Consider the following 19,232-nt stretch of genomic DNA (forward strand, 5'->3'; position numbering starts at 1 on the left):
TATTATTAGCTTTCCACCCAATGAGCGATATATTTGAAACTATCAAGTCCAACCTTGGTATTGATACCTAGAAACGAGAAACGGGTTATAGTCGTATAATTTTAAGATGATTGAAAATATTTGTAATTTAGGGTGAAAATTTTGGAGGTTCCTTTGATATACTGGTTGATGATGTTATCTGAGATAACAATGAAAGCTTCATGTAAAGTACTGGATTCGAATTGTTGAGTGAACATTAATATCCAGATGATAAGTTCGAAATTGGACAAAACGCGCATCTTCGATTCCACTGTTAGGCACATTCTATCTATCTTAATCACGAAAATCTATCTGACTTACAGTGAATAAAAGTTGGATGAAATCACACTTCATAAGTTAAGTATATGGCGATAATTGGAATTGAAACTCTATTTTATATTAGATTTCCTGTTAGTTGACAGTTGATATCAAGATGCAACTTTAATGTTGAGGGGATTGATATGACGAGACGGCCTTCCAGTGCTTCCAGATTTTCCATGGTGGTCTAGCTTCAATTGACTCATGATTTCAACTATATATTAGAATTGATATATCTTAAGCGATTCTAACCTATATCAATCAGTTTCATAGTCTAAGATATTGTCACTAGGTCACTCAGTCGTGAGATCTAAAATATTTACTTTAAAGACTCAAATAATATGACAATGATCAACGGTTATTCATTGGAAAATCAATGTTAATTAATTTTCTATACAAAAATGCACAAATCTACTACTGGCTCCATGAAGTATGGGCACCTGGGCAGTATCACAGTCCTGACATAAATCGAAAGGGAGATTGGTGCGGCGCATATGTATCTGGTGCCTCTTTGTACCTATATTTATGTGTTTAAATAAATAACCAGTGGAGTTCAACCAGGTCTGTTGGGAGATATCAACTCACTAAAGACATTGGTGAAATGGTTGCTCAACTTCGTGGATTGGTTGAAGGTAGACATTAAAACGGTTGAATGCAGACCGGCTCAGTGGTCTATCGGTTAAGTGCTCTGGAGCGAGACTGGTAGGTCCTGGCCTGGAATCTCGCGAGACGGGATCGTGGATGCGCACTGCTACTGAGGAGTCCCATAATAGGACGAAACGACCTTGCAGTGCTTCCAGATATTCCATGGTGATCTAGCTTCAATTGACTCATGATTCCAACTATATAAAATCTACTTATAATTGATAATATTGTCGGGATAAATAGTAGTAAATTCACTAATTAGTTGTTTCTTTTTTTACACAAACAAAAGGAAAAACATGTTCACATTTATCCCATGTTTAAAAAAAAGGAAGGGTATGTAAATGAAGCCAGAGGGAAACAAAAAAAAAGGAAGAGGAGAGGGTTATTTTCAAACATACAGTTGACACACTGTTCTCTGTTTCTCTTTTCTTTCTGTTATCACTTAGCCTAATTATGATAACATATAAAGACCCACTGATTCATTTATCCATATACACAATCATACATGAATTTATAGTAGCCACCTGGCTGAGTGCATCTAACCATGAAAGAAATAAACGAGACACAATAGATGATAATGAATCTTCAAATTAATGGGACAAAGTCAATAACAATAAAAGAACTGAAAAAAGTGATAATAAAACAAAACAATAAAGAATAGGAGGATAGAAAAAAAATGTACAAGATGAGGAGAAGAAGAAAAAAGAAAACTGAAGAAAGAACAAAAACAGCAGTAGCAGTAGTAATAGTAGTAGTAGTAGTAATAGTAGTAGTAGTGATAGTAATATTAGTAGTAGTAATAATAATAGTATTAGCAGTAATGGTAGTAATAGTAGTAGTAGTAGTAGTAGTAGTAATAGTAATAATAGTAGTAGTGGTAGTCGTAGTAGTAGTAATAGTGATAAATAAAATATTGTCTCCTTTTTATAATGAACCCAATAGAAATCTATAGTTATATAGGTCAGTTAACTAGTCACAGATATTATAATGGTAGAAGAATATGAGAAATGATAGTCAGTAGGAAATTTAAACATACGTGATGTATGATTGTAATGGAATAATTTGCCCATACTACTACTACCACTAATCTGTTCATCATTGTATAGTTAAAGATGAGAGCTGATAAGATATGAATATAACAATGAATTGATTGTTAATGGGCTTAAAGAGACTTGGGAAATGCAATGAAAATAATTGAACAATCGCATAATTATCAGTATAAGGTTGTGCAGAATGATGAGGTTCATTGAAAACATAAGTCGATCTGAGTTAGATGACCATTGAAAACCGGGAAGCTCTGAATAGTCGTCTCGTTCTTGTATAGGGTTTTTTTAACATTGCACATCGACAACCCCGCCACCAAGGAGATTCATACCAGGGAAAAATGGAAGTCAAATGCTTCCACGATTTCAATGGTTGTCTAATATTAGAGAACTACTACAACCATCATCATCGCGCGCGAACGCTTAACCACTAGAACACTGAGCTTGCATCCAACGGAATGAACGGTCGTCCAGTACTTCCAGATTTTCCATGGTGGTTTAGCTTCGATTAACTCATGATTTCAACTATATAAGATTATTAAAATCTCCACAAAACCCCCTTCTGATAATTCCATTTTAGTTGTAAATATTAGATTAAACTCTCCTAGGTGGACGCACAGTGTCCACCAACCCGGTTTAAGCATCGGACATTCGCTTTTCGTCCACTCAACTTGGTAAACAACACCCCCGCCACGAGAAGGCAGTGAGTAGGATTTCTCTGGCAGAGGCTATATACGAGTGGCCATGTGAGAGTATTTCGAGAGGGAGAGCGGATTCTTCCCACTTTCGGCCGTACTAGGGCATTTGGGGGTATTCTATTTGAAATTTATGTAAAATAAAAGAAGATTGAAAAATGAACACAAAACTGACAAATAAAAACTCACTGTATTTGTTGATGTTTCACTTATAGTAACAGTGACATTCTTTAAAGGTGCACGGGAATTTGTTGTCCAATGTAATAAATAATAATCAGCAAATTCTGTTAAATTTGGAGATAAAATTTTCGGAGGTGCTGGAGCAACTGTAACGAAACAATCAAATAGTAACAATTTAAGTTGAACTGATTTAAGCACAAGAATTATTTCGAATCAAAAAAGGATGTCTATACATAAAGAGAATATATAGGGAACGAGAAAGTTAGTTTTATCATCTCTTCGTTAAAGCTGATGAACATTACATTGGTCACTATTCAGTGGTTGATCAAATGTAAATACGTTTCAGTCCAACAGGGGGTCAGTCGTGATTCGAGTAGACCGCTGGTAACGTCTCTGACTGCTAAGGTGGAGTGACACGGGATCGAATCCGCTAGAGAGCATTAGTCCCCTGTGTTCCCGACTAACAAGAAATCTAAGTCAAAAGTGGTTTCCTGTCGACAAATTCCGATTATCTAATAGAGTGAAAGTTTAGATTTACCATGAAAGTAAATAATTTTAAAAAATTCATGTTGTCACAAATAAGGTCGGGTTTTAGGTTGTAGCCCACTCGCTTTGTTTTAAAGATGAAAAGATTATTCTATAGTCTTAATAACTGTCAAGAAAACAATCATAATCTTCGACTCCTTGTTGGTAGATTGAAGGATTCTATCAAAAAATTACCGATTCCCTTTTAATAATATTCACCATTACTTATGTGAAAGGGGAAATATTTTCCTGTCTCTGAAACGCTCCATTTCTTTGGCTTAAGTGTTTAGTTTACAATTTGGTGGTGGAATGTCAGGAGATAAAATTCCAAGGTTACTGATGATCCGAGTATGTTTGTATGCAGTTCAGTTTTTAGAGATGTGGGAACATAAGCGATGTACTTAAGTGTACCAATCACTCTAGGTGAACCTTCAGTAACAACCAATACTTTCTGAAGTAGTGAATATCTTCAAAATCTTTGGTCAAGCAGTAGTGAATAGTGTCATTTCAAATTATACGGCTGATCAATCACCCTGTCAGTGTGTTTAAAGATCTTATATATATACACTCATCGGTGATTAAAAACAAAATAAACATACATAAAATCTCTTACCAGTTACTTCCAACTTTTGATTTACACTACCTAAACTGTTATTTGCTTTGCATAAATACTCATGTAAATGTTGTGATGTTATCTGACTTAATACAACACGATATGCCCATGTTCCACCTTGAGGTTTATTAGATAACATGTGTGGATCACTAACTGGTAGATCATTGCAGGTCAGTGTAGGAGTTGGATAACCTGTTACCAGAATCTAGTATGAGAATAGACAAAAACAGGAGAATCTTGTTAATATATCAGTACCTTGGTGATTTATTATAGTATGGAAAAACTTATGGATGAATCTATGAATCAAAGACCTATATTAGTAGGACTGTATGCCAGCAAAAAGCTTCTACGTACCATTATGACAGATGAACTTAACTTCAAAATCGAAACATGTTGGTTGATTTTTGAAAGCCAAAATAACCTAAACACATTATCTAAGTAGATAGCTGATTACCAGTGGATGCCTGGACTTTATTGATATTCGTGTATTAGTCGGATTGTATAAAAAGCAGTTAGAATAAAGGGCAAAAAACTGGTGCACTAACCATTAAGTGAACGGTAGTGTTGCTTACCTACTGTGATCAGGAGATAAAAGTGAAATGAAGGACTGAAGAAAAACTTTCCCGTTTGTTCCGTGATTGGACTATATCTCGAAAGGTACATTAGGTCTGGTGCAAACTAAAACAAATGACCATAAACTGGACTGCAAACAGTGCACAGAGGTTAACACTAAACTTGTTTGTGGTATGAGTGTGAAACAGCATATCGTCAAAAGATGACGCCCAAACCAAATAATCTGAATGCTAGCGATTTACTCACTATCCACTACCTTTGATATAAGATCTGGAGTGAATCGCATCTGTACCAATGTACATACCATGGAGTATGTAGATTTCGTTCTCTAAATTCTATATACGCATAGAACGTACACTTGTGACCGAGCGTATCTGTGCCTATAAGTGTCCATCTGAGTTCATGTATCATCTCTGACGTGTGCGTTCTATATATACATGTAGCACGTACTTGCGTCTACACCACGTCTCATACTGGTGTAGTTGTTTTGAACTATCAGCGCTTTAGTGTAGTAAAAAGCTTCCGAATTTGATATGAGAGTGAAACTATACAAGAATAGACTGTTAACGTGCTCGTCTGCTTCACAGACAGAAGTAGACTTCCAACGTATCTGTCTACGTTACATAAAGTAAAGTTTTATAGAAGTCTCTAATTATAAACAAACAATATCGAAGCAAATTGCTAACTTTTCTGTTTGCTTTACTTTCTCAAGTGTTCCAATCTCGCACGCCTACACAAAAGTTATTTTCATGTCACGAAAAACAAAACAGCTATCCTACTTAGTTGGTGCAAAGCATGTTGAACATATTTGTATGAATGGAATTGTTTTCTGGTTGGCGGCTTATGCTCCTCCACGAAATGTAACTGGCTTAAGTAAGTTTGTTTAATTCTTATATTCATGCATTACATTGTTCTACATTTTAGATGTTGAAATAATGTAACAAACATCTAACACCTCGCGAGGTGAGGTCGTGGATGCGCACTGCCACTAAGGAGTCCCACAATAGGACGAAATGGTCGTCCAATGCTTACAGGTTTTCTTTGGTGGTCTAGCTTTAATTGATTCACGCTTTCAACTATGAAAATACTAAGTAAGTTTGTTTAATCCCTTTATTCATGTATAACATTGTTGTACATTTTAGGTGTTGAAATATGTAACAAACAGTCTAGTCAGTCAGCTACAACGTAGGATCAGGCACACATATGCATTGGTCCAAGTTGCCATACCTCGTTAGCACAACAAGATGAATGTAACAAACATCTAACGACTAAACTGATAATTATCGGAAGGGGGTTTTGTGGAGATTTTTTTAGTAATTTTATATAGTTGAGATTATGAGTCAATTGAAGCTAGATCACCATAGAAAACCTGGAAGCATTGAACGGCGGTTTCGTTCTATTGTGGGACTCTTCAGGTTTTCCATGCTGGTCTAGCTTCAATTGACTCATCAACTGATAATAATCGTTTTTCAAAAACAAAAACTTTTAATGACCATAAGGGTGATTTTTTTGGAATCCTTGAAATCATTGTTTGTTTAAAATACATTTTTTTAAAAAATAATCGTAAACAGATCATGAAATTTTTGGCATACAAAATGTCTGAAATAAATAATAAACACTTCTATTCGAAATCTGTCATTTTACAACGCTACGACTTTAGCCAAATACTGTAGTTATGATCTTTTTGAAGTGATTACACTATCTACATAAAATGTAGGGGGAAAGAATAAGAGAAAGTTGAGAGAACGACATAGTTATGTAACAAGTAAATTTGTTACGTATCAGCGTTAGAGGTAGCTGTTGTCGACCGAAATCTCCACATCAGAATAACATGAATCGACAGAAATAGCAATAGAGAACGAAGTAATATATTAATAGCGACGAAAAAAAGACTGAACCTTAGATATGTGATTAGAAAAGATAGAGTGGAAAAGTATGTATGAAGGGATAATGAAGTTCAAGATTAAAAATAAGATAAATTTTGATTACAACTGAGTGATTGTAAATGGTTCTCAAGCACATTATCCAACTTCTTCGACTAGTAATCGGGATTAATATATGGGCTCCAACTAGATAGTCCGTATTCACCAACATGACTCAGAGTAATAGTCAGTAACTTCATGGACTGATCCTATATTTTGGTTCCCGACCGTTGCTGCTACCTTGACGTGGTGGTCGGGCTTGCCTATCGTGATGAACCAGCCGAGCTATATTGGCTGCAACAATCGTTCCTCAAGGTCCTACCATGCCAGGCAGGTCGGTTGACGAGCGGTAAGACTAAAAGCAGTAAACCCAAGGCGAAGTCGTACTGCTGACTGTACAGAGATGTGACGGCAATAAGGTGTTTCCTTCAGACAACCAGCATGACAGCGATGCTGCTTTCCCACAAGGAGGGGTGAGGTTAGAAAAGGTCAACCCTAAAAATGTACACCTCACCTTATCCCACGGATTTCCGTCTCCGGCGGTAAGGTCTTTTGAAGAACGGAGCTAACACATCGAAAATCCCCCACAAGAAGGCCGTGCGTGACCGGCCTCAAGCAGTTGTCCCTTGGGCACTGCGGTCACGCTCCCAGGTCGTTAAGACCAACGTTAATCCAACTTCCTTTTCAGGTCCCTCAAGAAATACCCTTCCACGGTGTGGGCAACCGGGAAGTGATATTAGCCTTCATACCCGTAACTGCACACGAGGCCAAGTTGATCACTTTCAAATCCTCCCTACACCTAATAACTCTCTTATCTCCACGACTAACCCTTCCCACGTCCTTTTATCACCTCGCACCGCTGGGGCAAACGATTCGAGTACACGGAACGTTATTCCTGATCTCCTAAAATCACGCTCTGAACTACATGTAGGAACTATTATTGTCCGAACATTGTGCCAAATGGGACAACAGGCCTCCTTAGCTAGGACTTTAGAATCTCGCACCATCGATGTGTGCTGTGTCTCCGAAACGCGTATACAAGATCCATATTTTGGTTAGGCTATCCCTAATTTTCTACAAGCTTCTTCCGTAAAAACAAACAATTCTCATTGAGGTAACGTGTGATTAAGCGCAAGAATCAGATGTTCTATCCTGTCAATGCAGATTTACGAGTTCATAAACTAATTTGGAGCCATTATGAAGTACGCCAACCTCAATATTGATCACTCAGTTGGCTCGTGGAATTCTAGTAATTTTTCTGAAGATACCGATAATCAAAAAATTGCAGTCACAGTCATAAATTAGAACAGGTAAGAGGAATTAACAAAAACAATTTTGAAATAAATGCTATTAACAGTACTTAAGTGATGAGATGAAAAATGACGAGAGAAAGAACCGGACTACTCTGCAAGTTACATTCGATTGTTTTATACCTGTAAATGTGCTGTGCTCAATGAATAGTTCAATAGTGTTCTCATACTTTTGAGGTTGAGATAGAATCACGTCATGTAATTTGGCTTATTTATGTGAACACTAGTTGAACAATAATGCATTAGATATGTAGGTATGTAGTAGGATTGTTTGAACTGGACAAATGAAAGGCTTCAATGTTAAAATATCAGTATATCTACGTTCGTTTGCCTCGTTCCATTCACTTATCCATAGAGTGGACTGTGAAACTAACAAACAAATTGATAAGTCACCATTTAAATTACGAATAGATCTTAGCTAGATGACCATTGAAAACATGGAAGAACTGGATGGGTGTTTCGTCCTGTATGGGACTCACCAGCAGTGCACATCTACGATAATGACTTCAATCGTGAAAATACTATAATCTCCATAAATCCCTCATACTTATAACAATCATTTGCCCATTAGAGACTAGTTTCATGATGTAACTATTGGAGTTCTAATGAGAACCAGTGACCAGTGGAATTAAATCTGTGCCAGGGATCGGACTCTTATCTACCACAGGCAATGGATGAAGATTTGTGCACTTCCGTGGATTGATTGAAGTTAGACACTAACATCACTGGATTCCGTTTCAGTGGTCTAGAGGTTAAGCGTTCGCTCCTCAGGCCGGAGGTCCTGCGTTCGAGCCCCGCGTTTGGGACTATGGATGCGCGTTTCTGACAAGTCTCATACTGTCAACAAATGATCATTCAGTGCCTCCAAGTTTTCAGTGGTAATCTAGTTTAGATCAGTTCCTAATGTCAACTGTGAAAATTAATAACTTTATGATAACGTAACCAATAGAAATATTGAACTAACCTTCCTTTTTATTTAGCGTTGAACACCGATCATGGAAATATGTGCAACCATAGATAGATAGATAGAAAGGGAGAGAGTGTGTGAACTAGAAATTTACTTAAGACCAAATTAACCTACTAAGAAGTTAATTCTCGACCTTTTGACCTCTATTCATATAAATATTTATCTAACATTTCAATGTATGATCTTAATCAATAAGGCAATTGTGATTAGGCCAAAATATAATTCGTCCAGTTTGAAATATACAGAGGAAATGAGTCAGTTAGATGACATCATAACTAAAACTTATTGAGGTTGATTACAAATAGTTTAACATATAAAATGGTCAAGTTTAATTTTTGATCAGAGGGGGTTTTGTGGAGAATTAAGTATTTTCATAGTTGAAATCATGAGTCGATTGAAGCTAGACCACTTTAGAAAACCTGGAAGCACTGGACAGTCGTTTCGTCCTATCATGGCACTCCTCAGCAGTGTGCATCCACGGTCCCGCACTCACGAGATTCGAACACAGGACCTACTGCTGAGGAGTCCCAGGATAGGACGAAACGGCCGTTCAGTGCTTCCAGGTTTTCCATGGTGGTCTAGCTTCAATTGACTCATGATCTCAACTATGACAATTTTAATTTGTAAATTACAAACTTTGATTCCTATGTTTATTTATTACAATTTTGAATAAATAGCAATCTAATACCGAACAACAAAATTATACCATAAGTTTCAACTCAAGGATTTATCATTACGGGTTAGTTGATCGCTAACAGAAAAAGCTTGTCAGTATCTGTTGGGAACTAATTGTTACTTGGTAAGAGACAATCGAACAATAGCTCTGGATTTAAGTCTGGAGCTGTCAGACCTTTCTCAACTTGATCTATTTACAACGATAGAAGAAATAATGTTAAATATTGGATTGGAGCCTTAGTCGAACAGTGTTAAAGTAGAATTTTGTACCAATGAACTTATCAGACAACTTAAACTGGTCAACGAGATTCGATCTTTTTTGAAGACAAGACTATAAAGGATTGTTCACTAATCAATTAATGTATATACATATCATTGCAGTCATATTCTACAGAAATGATGACAGCCTGACATGATAAATGTCAGTCGACAGTAATATTCATCAATTCCGTATATTCAATTTTAAATCGATAACTTTGATTCAGGATAAGCGTATGAAGTGAAATTCGAAGACTTTTTTGAACGCGATCATTGCCTTTCATGACAATACCATTTTTGAGTTCGTTTAATGTTTTGTCAACTTTTAACAGTTTTAGAAAGACAACAGTTATAACCTTACGGTGAGTGAGTAGTGACTAATGCCATAGATGTCAAGTCTTTCTTAGAACGGATCTAATTCTATAGAATAAGCTGACAATGTGACTAGTCTAGGTGATTCAACATCTTGTTCATTATGTTAAGATATCAATTGATAGTTGAAGTCAATTAACAAGAAATTCTGGGCTCAGGATTTATGCTATTTGTCACTCGTCACCATGACCTACATTGGAAATGGTAAGTTGTGGTTGTTTCAATCTCGTGTTATAAATTTCACTGTTTTATGTTTATGATCACTGTAGGGACCTAACAATTTGTAGCCAATAGATACAATGAAGAGTTATTTGTCTAACTTTCCATAACCCAAAGGGGTTAGATGAAGAAAATAAATAAACCGGTTGAGAATTTACACAGAATAATAAGATGTTGAATATTCTCAAGATTTCTAAATGAAGGTATGGATTGACGATATTAAAGTGAACGACCTACAATTTCATCTTTCAAATTATAAAAGATCTCAATCTGATTTAATTGTTAACAATATGGAAGCACAGTCAGTCAGCTACAACATAGGACCAGGCACAAATATGCATCGGTCCAAGTTGCCATACCTCATTAGCACAACAAAATGACTGCTAATCAGGTATGGTAACTTGTACTTCGTCCTACGTTGTAGATGGCTGACGGATAATCGTTGAAGTAAAAAACTTGCAATGAAGTTGACTTTCTTCAAGGATCGTCATCGGCTGTTTGGAATTCTTCAGAATAGGACACTCACTATCCTGTCGGGGGGTCGAACTCATGACCTTCATGTCAAATGCCTTACACTTTATCTTTAGTTGGAGTATAATGATTCACTTTTCTAACTTTAATCAGTTTCAAACATCACAAACAATGACTCTCTTACTGTTAACTATAACCATGATTATATGATGGTTCAAGAGCTGTAGTTGACCAACGATGCCTGTACTTGCTTAAATGATATCGGCTGACAGCGGAAAAAACACATACCGATATAATTTGAGTAACTTTAACACCAAATGAATACATGCTCATTTTAAGTGATGACCAATATAGTAATTTCTATAATCTTTAAAATGAAAAAGATTCTTTACGGATATAAATAAAAAATGGGAAAGTCACCATAACTGAAAAATAAAAAGATATTCGTGAAAATAATTAAGGTGATTGTCGGGACGAATAAATGAATGGCCGAATGAGTTAATAAATAAGATAAGAAGTGAAGGTAACCGTTGGATAATAATAATAATAGAAATGTCTAGGGAATGAAATAAGAAATCGATTATTATTATTATTATTTCTATGCTTCATGAAAAAAAAAAGGTGACAAATATAGCATCCTCATAATGTGAAGATTATAATATTTTCATAGTTGAAAGCATGAATTGAAGAGTCTCATATTAGGACGAAACACTTATTCAATACTTTCAATGATAGTTCAGTTTGTGATTTAAACTATGATAATCTAATATTAACCAAGCTCTTTTAAAAATAATATTTGTCATGTTTAATTATTGTTAGTATTGAGATCATCATGATGGATGGTTTGAACATATAACATTCCTATTGTATTTTAAAATTAGATAAGATGAATAATCTATCATATATATAGAGAGATAGAAACAAACCTAATTGATTTGATAAGTAAATAAAAGAACAAACTAATGCCAAAGGAAAAAAATAAAACAAATAGACGGTGACGAAACTCCGTGGTTTGGTTGACTTTCACTCGCGAGACCTTTAGGTCCTGGGTTCGAACCTCGAGAGGTGAGATCGTGGATGAGCACTACTGAAGATTTATTGTACTAGGACGAAACGGCCGTCCAGTGCATCCAAATTGTCTATGATCGTCTGGCTTTAATTCACTCATGAATTACACTATTAAATAGACATTAAGTCAATTTTAGGGTGAATGATGATGATGTACTCGGATTTTCATAGTTGAAATCACGAGTCAGTTGAAGCTAGACCACTATGGAAAACCTGGAAGTACTGGATGGCCGTTTCGTCCTATTATGGGACTCCTCAGCAGTGCGCATCCACATACTCAGATTTCCCTACAATTTATCTACTAATGAATTAGAGTGAAACTAACTGTCTAAGTTGAATTACATGGAACGGGTCTTTGAATTTGTCGTTTGAGTAGCTGAAAGTTAAGAACAGCTTAATATAACAAACCATTGATGATAATCATTATGAAATTAGAATATCATGTATATAGTACTGTTGAATAATACAAAAAACTTACATTAAATCTTTCTTCAACACCAATATCTGTGTAAATTACATTGTCGGTCATGTGGATTTTCGGATATACTGTAAATAAATATACACACAAAAGATGAAAGTAAACACATATACACATTGTACAACATGATGGGTTTGCTAATCGGATATCAGTAAGACATTCCATTCTATGCAGACTGAAGAGCACAACAAAGACATAAAACGATTCCAGTACTATCTATGAACTAAATTGGGCCAACCACGCTAATTACCAGATTGAAGAGAGTGCATGTTCCCTTTATTAACGCATAAGCCGATACAAACTAATAATAAAGTGACTTTAGATGTTATCACTCCTATCAATGTACACAACACACATACGAATTCGATTGGGATTATAGATTGAGGATGTATGTATAGCACTCAGATTAATCTGTAATCAATAGGTATATCGGAATAGATCCTATTTACAAATATAGTCAAAAAGAATTCAAAGACAAATTAATCTGATCGTCTTTGAAGACAATAATATGCAGATAATTTCATCAGAACAGATTTGTTGACGTCTACCTTAGGATTTGAAACCAAAATATTTCTTTTTTGCTTCGAAAGTACAGAGCACCATCTACTAATATACTGAGTCCTGATATCTACTGACCTGTTTAAGGGTTATAAAGTTAACATCATTATTTGCCAGTCGAACTCAGTACCTTAGCAGATAACGCACTAGTCTTTTGAGACAAAAAGTACTAGTTTCGAGACTCAATGTAAACATCCAGTTGATTAGACTAAAATACAATAAAACATACATCCTAGTTTCTAGTGACTGCTAAAAATTATCTAGTCTAAACAACTCGTGATCCGAATAGGATAAAAGTGTTAACAAAGACCGATCAGAATTCAAAGTTGAATATCAATAAGGGCGTAACCTCATACCATGACCAGCAATGATAGTTTCGTTATGATATATTTATGAGGTTGTATAAAAGAGGTAAGTTGTGACCAGCAGTTGGATCCAGGACCTATGTTTCGTTCTATTCAGGACTCAACTATAACCATATCCCATGGTTGGCCAAATTTAATCGAAAATATAAACAACGGAATAAGTCATTAACCTTCCTCAGTTAAATTAAAATGAATAAATTTAGGTAAGTATGAGGACAACTATATGCATATATCTTATTTACACAACATAGCTCTGTGTACTGATGTCATGTGTGGGATTCCTGTACTACACTTTAGTGTCTAACCATCTAAAATGGTTAAGATAGTATTGAGAAAGTCATCTCTGAGGAGTTCTTTCGATTGCTTTTTTAATAATTAAAGATCATTATGTCAATAAATGTCATACTCAAACAACTTACAATTGACTTCAAGCATCAATTCTTTGATAACTGGATTTTGATTCACTGCAGAATTTATGCCTGCTTCACAAACATATACATCACCATGTTGATCAGAACGAATATTTGACAATTCCAATGGGAGATTAATTAGTCGTATGTTACTTCTACTAACGGATGAATTAGATTGATGAGATTGTTTCAAGATTGAGCCATTCTAAATTTTGTCAGGAAAATAAACAAACAAACAGGAAAATGAAACTTAGGTAAGAAGGAAACTTCAATAAATTAGTTTTTATTTTATTATATTTTATTTGAACACTTGAATATTGGTACAAGGAAGCATCAGATACACATGCGCCAAACAAATCCAATGAGATTTGTGCAAGGGCTGTGATACTGCACAGGTGCCCAAATCGAAGCAGGTGGTTTTCTTAGGGGACCACACACGGAACCTTCGACTTAAAAGTGTGATCCACAAGGCAGTGGAGCATCGTGAGGAGATGCAGCCCCATGGTAGCCGATGACCAACAATTGGTTCATACGCCATTTGTTCCATCAGGATACTGGAGCCAGCCCATGTGCATCATTGATTTGGAATGAGGGTTTTCCAACTCCCCTGGGTGAACTTTTCGTGTTCACCAACCCAGTTAAATCGCCGGACATTCGCTTTTCGTCCTCTCACTTTTGTGAACAACACCCCGTTTGGGAGAAAGCAGTGAGTATGACTTCCATGGTAGAGGTTATATACGCGTGGCCATGTGAGAGCATTTGGAGAGGTAGAGCAGACTCTCCCCACTCTCGGCCATACCAGGGCATTTAGAGGCCATCTCATAAGAAATGTTCTATGATCTGATAAAATTCACAGAATAAAAAAGCTCATCTAAATGAAATACAAAAAAGTACTCTTATTCCACATTCACACACACACAGAAGACATTTAATTAACCTAAATGAAAAAAAGTTCATACATGAATTAAAAAAAATGAAAAAATAACAATTCCAACTATTCGACGAATGAACTATTCCATTTCATTTCTTTTTTTTCCTTACTAAAACTTACTACTGAAATAAAAGGTCATTGTCATATGGTAAGACTAAATTGAATTACATTAATTCAAACAAAATCAGTCAAATAAAAGAAATCAACATGTGACTACAATTTCGTTTGAATGATAAGTACAAGAATTAATTTATTCTATCAGTGAATGTATTCATTCATAAAATAAAAAGTAAAAATATAGAAGTTCATTTGATGAAATTTTATAGAAACTATCTTTGAAGGACATGCACTACAGGAATCATCAAAACTGTATCATGAGATAAGCGGTTACCTGGAATCTTGAAAGGAAATAGAAAAGAGGAAAACTGAAGGATAAACTATTGGGAATTGGAAGCAGACATGAAAATGATGAATAGTAACTGGGAAGGATTGTTAGGAATAGAGTTGGATGATGGTTGACAGGTAACAGGTGTAATTTACATCTAAAGCCGTCAAAATGATACCCAACATATATTGTTTATACCTTGCCCCCAAATGCCCTGGTACGGCCGAGATTGGAGAGAGAGTCCGCTCTCCCTCTCCAAATGCTCTCACATGGCCACGCGTATATAGCCTCTATCAGGAAAATCTTACTCACTGCTTTCTCGTGGCGAGGGTGTGTTTACGAAATTGAGTGGACGAAAAACGAATGTCCGGCGCCATAACCGGGTTGGTGAACACGAAAAGTTCACCCAGGGGAGTTGGAAAACCCTCATTCCAAACCAATGATGCACATGGGCTGGCTCCAGTATCCTGATGGAACGAATGGCGTATGAACCTGTTGTTGGTCATCAGCTACCATAGGACTGCATCCTCTTACGATGCTCCACTGCCTTGTGGATCACACCTTTAAGTCGAAGGTTCCGTGTGTGGTCCCCTAAGAAAACCACCTGCTTCGATTTGGGCACCTGTGCAGTATCACAGCCCTCACACAAATCAAATGAGATTTTTGAGGCGCATATTTATCTGGTGCCCGTTTGTATCAATATTTATGTGTTTAAATAAATAAATATCTTGGTGTAGCTTCCTCTAGTTTTCTTCCAACCTACTCTTATACCAGCAATCATCAAGCATCTATGTGGTCGGTGGATGACGATACATATTACATATCTCACTAGTATAATAAACAGATTGATTTCATCTAAGCTTATATTCAGTGAAGTAGCAACACAAAAAACACAATGAATAATCAAATTTCCAATTAGTGCCTTGGAAATTATTTACCGAGTGACTGAGTGGTCTATTTAAGAAATAGTTATAAACACATTCCTATTTATAGTGATTAGCTAGCCTAGTTAGTTGAACACCTAATACTTCAGAGTTGAGTAGTCTACAGCATCTTATACTGGATGAAAGAAACGGCGTAAAGGTTAAAACAATTGACCTTTGAGTGTTACCTCAAAATCTTCTAACCACCCTCTAAGTATTTCATTGAATGGGTAATACTACAAAGTATAGCATAAAGCAGAATATTTATAAACATGTGCTTGGTCAGTCTGTCAATCAAAATCAGAGTAGAGCCAGTCATGAAATTTCCGTTAGTTTAAGCTGTCACAACACATTGATACAACAAGAAGAATAACAAAACAGACAGAAACAATATGGTAGTAGTAATGATAATAAAAAAATACTAATTATGGAAAAGGTAGTTAGAAGGAGAATGCACGGAGGAATAGTGGAGCTGAAGAGCTTGAAAAAAGATGAAGCGTGAATAGATATGCCCCACTAAAACTATTTCTGAATCATGTCACCAAACATCTGCAACAATTGATCACAGTTATTATGTAACTTTCAATCATGAAGTCTAAATCAACCAAGATGACACGGAAGAACGACCAATAACTACTTCACAGCCCAATGCTACGTTTCATTTTCGTCCCTCCTTAGTCTTCTTCGAACACGCACCTCCACCAGCGAACACTTCCGGTTATAGTAGGGGATGGTTGGGTAAACATAATACATGTCTCAACCATCTCAGTTAATGTAGATTCTTAACGTCATCGACCACTTACTTAAATTTTTCTGCTACCTTGCATTTAACTACAATATTGCTCATCCAGTTGTTTCCTGAAACACGAGCACTACTCTGAAGATATCCATAATGAAACAAATGTAATCTCCACATATCTTCTGCATTCATATAACCCGTTTCTTAGTCGTAGGGTAATATAAGATGAATTACTGTATAGTTCATCCACTCTCTGAATGGGATTGATCTCAAGTGACGTAAGTTGACATAAGCCAAATGAGCCCGATTATTACGTGCTGACATTTCATCAGATCCCAACCAATCAGAACTTGACAGTGAAATTACACTGAATTACACGTTTTTTGTTGCACTGATGTTAATTATGATTACAAGAAATTCTGTAACACTCAAGTTTCACACAGATCTTAATTTATTTATTTATTTAAACACATAAACATTGGTACAAACTGGCACCAGATATATATGCGCCACACAAATCTCATTTGATTTGTATGAGGGCTGAGATACTGCCCGGAAGCCCAAACAGAAGCAGGTGGTTTTCTTAGGGGACCACACCCCGAGCCTTTGACCTAGAGATCTTATCCACAAGACAGTGGAGCATCGTGAGGAGATGCAGTCCAATGGTAGCCGATGATCAACGATTGATTCATAAGCCATTTGTTCCTTCAGGATAGTGGAGCCCATGTGCATCATTGGTTTGGAATCAGGGTTTCCCAACTCCCCTAGGTGGACTCGCTTTGTCCACCAACCCGGTTAAAGCGCCGGACATTTGCTTTTCGTCCTCTCAATTTCGTAAACAATACCCGTGATGCGAGAAGGCAGTGAGTAGGATTTCCCTGACAGAGGCCATATACGCGTGACCATGTCAGCGCATTTCGAGAGGGAGAGCGGACTCTCTATCCAATCTCGACCGTACCAGGGCATTTGGAGGCACAGATCTTTATCGGATCTTATCATCATAATGAACTGAACTTAATAAGAGAAGGTAAAGAAATGATTCATATACCAATGATCACTTAAATAACATATAAATCACTTGGTAGCTAGCCTAATTGCCTAATTTCCCATGATTATTCATTCTATTTAATAAGAACTGAGAAAACTTTCCTACGTAGATAATAATAATAATAATAATAATAATAATCCATAGACCAAGCATACCAAAAATCAACAGAATAAATACAAGACATAGATCTATACAGTTGAAGTCTTTCATATAATGAAGCAATGACCCGTAAGTTGGTTAGTTTTGTTTTTTCCCTAACTCTATACTTCAGCATAAAAGCCATTGATATATCAGGTCAGTTACAGAGATGCAGATATAATGCCTAAAAAAGGCGTAATTCTATCAGAATAAATAAAATAAATAGGAATCATGTAAAGCAGACAACAGAGTAATTCATCCTCCCTACCCGTTTCATATTATTATTATTGTTTTCTTCAAAAAAGGACGTCCTTTCCAGGTCATGTTGAAATCCTCTTGATGAGCATGTTCGCATGTATGTATGTATGTATCAGCATGAAGTGAAATAGGTCTAGTCTTATTCTGCTTTTTTGAATGGAATAAATATTAATTAATATGAATATGAAATGTTAAATAAATAAAAAAATCAGTGATTTATGTTATAGAATAATAGTAGGTAGGTGGTTAGATGGTTGTATAGGAGGGGAGGGGTGGAAGGATAGACGGAAACACAGAATGATACACAAAAACACAAGCATAACTCTGATGTAACTGCCAGTAAACAAGGAAGAGAGACTAATGGTAATAATAATAATAATAATAGTTTCCTTCAGGCATCGTAATAACCACTTCGTCGTCTGAAGGGTGTGAGGTAAAGGGATAGTGGAGAAGATTTGTAGTTCAGGTGGGTGATTATAATGTAGGTTTGTTCTCTGAGTTAAACGAGAGAGAGAGAGAGAGGTAAAGGAGAATCATATCAATAAGATTAAGGCAATAAAACCAGCTGAAGCATAACTCTTAGGAAAAAGAAAAGAAACGGGAATGAGTCATTAGAATATGATAAGAGTGTATCGTAGTATAATTGGAGAGAGAAAAAAACGAATACCATTGCCTCTATTATTCCCTATTTTTAAGGTGGTAACTGCTCATTAAAAGAAAAAAGAAGAACTCAACTCAGAAAGGTTTGAAGAATGATGTATGTCTCTTTTTTTGTGTTAAGATGATAATAGTGATAAGAATGGTTGTATGACCTGAAAATATCAGGCTGAAAAAGAGCTATAAGGTTGATATAAAGGAAATAAAACAATCGGATCGATTTAGAAATCAATTTTACGGTATTTCTAAAAGTATGTAATCTTTTTTCCCATACGTGAGATGTTCCGAAATGGCCGAGGGTGGGGAGAGTCAACTCTCTATCTCTCTCAAAATGCCATGCATATATAGCTACTGTCAAGGGAACTATAATCACTGCCTTCTCGAGGTGGATGTGTTGTTTATGAAATTGTTAGGACAAAAACAGATATCCAGTACTTTAACCGGGTTGGTGGATATGGAGGATCCATCTA

General features: G+C 36.1%; 1 protein-coding gene across 1 annotated transcript in view; it reads right to left on the minus strand.

Moving 5' to 3' along the window:
* Smp_199260 (vesicular amine transporter, putative) overlaps positions 1-19,232 on the minus strand; it is a gene marked incomplete at both ends in the record, with an annotated part of 130,881 nt that overhangs the window by 12,860 nt on the left and 98,789 nt on the right. The window contains 4 exons of the mRNA XM_018791109.1: positions 2,909-3,045; positions 4,038-4,242; positions 12,351-12,418; positions 13,693-13,888. Of these exons, the coding sequence (XP_018647360.1) occupies positions 2,909-3,045; positions 4,038-4,242; positions 12,351-12,418; positions 13,693-13,888 (606 nt within the window). The remainder of the gene's footprint in view (positions 1-2,908; positions 3,046-4,037; positions 4,243-12,350; positions 12,419-13,692; positions 13,889-19,232) is intronic.

Source organism: Schistosoma mansoni, assembly GCF_000237925.1.
Source record: "Schistosoma mansoni, WGS project CABG00000000 data, supercontig 0242, strain Puerto Rico, whole genome shotgun sequence".
Classification (NCBI taxonomy): domain Eukaryota; kingdom Metazoa; phylum Platyhelminthes; class Trematoda; order Strigeidida; family Schistosomatidae; genus Schistosoma; species Schistosoma mansoni.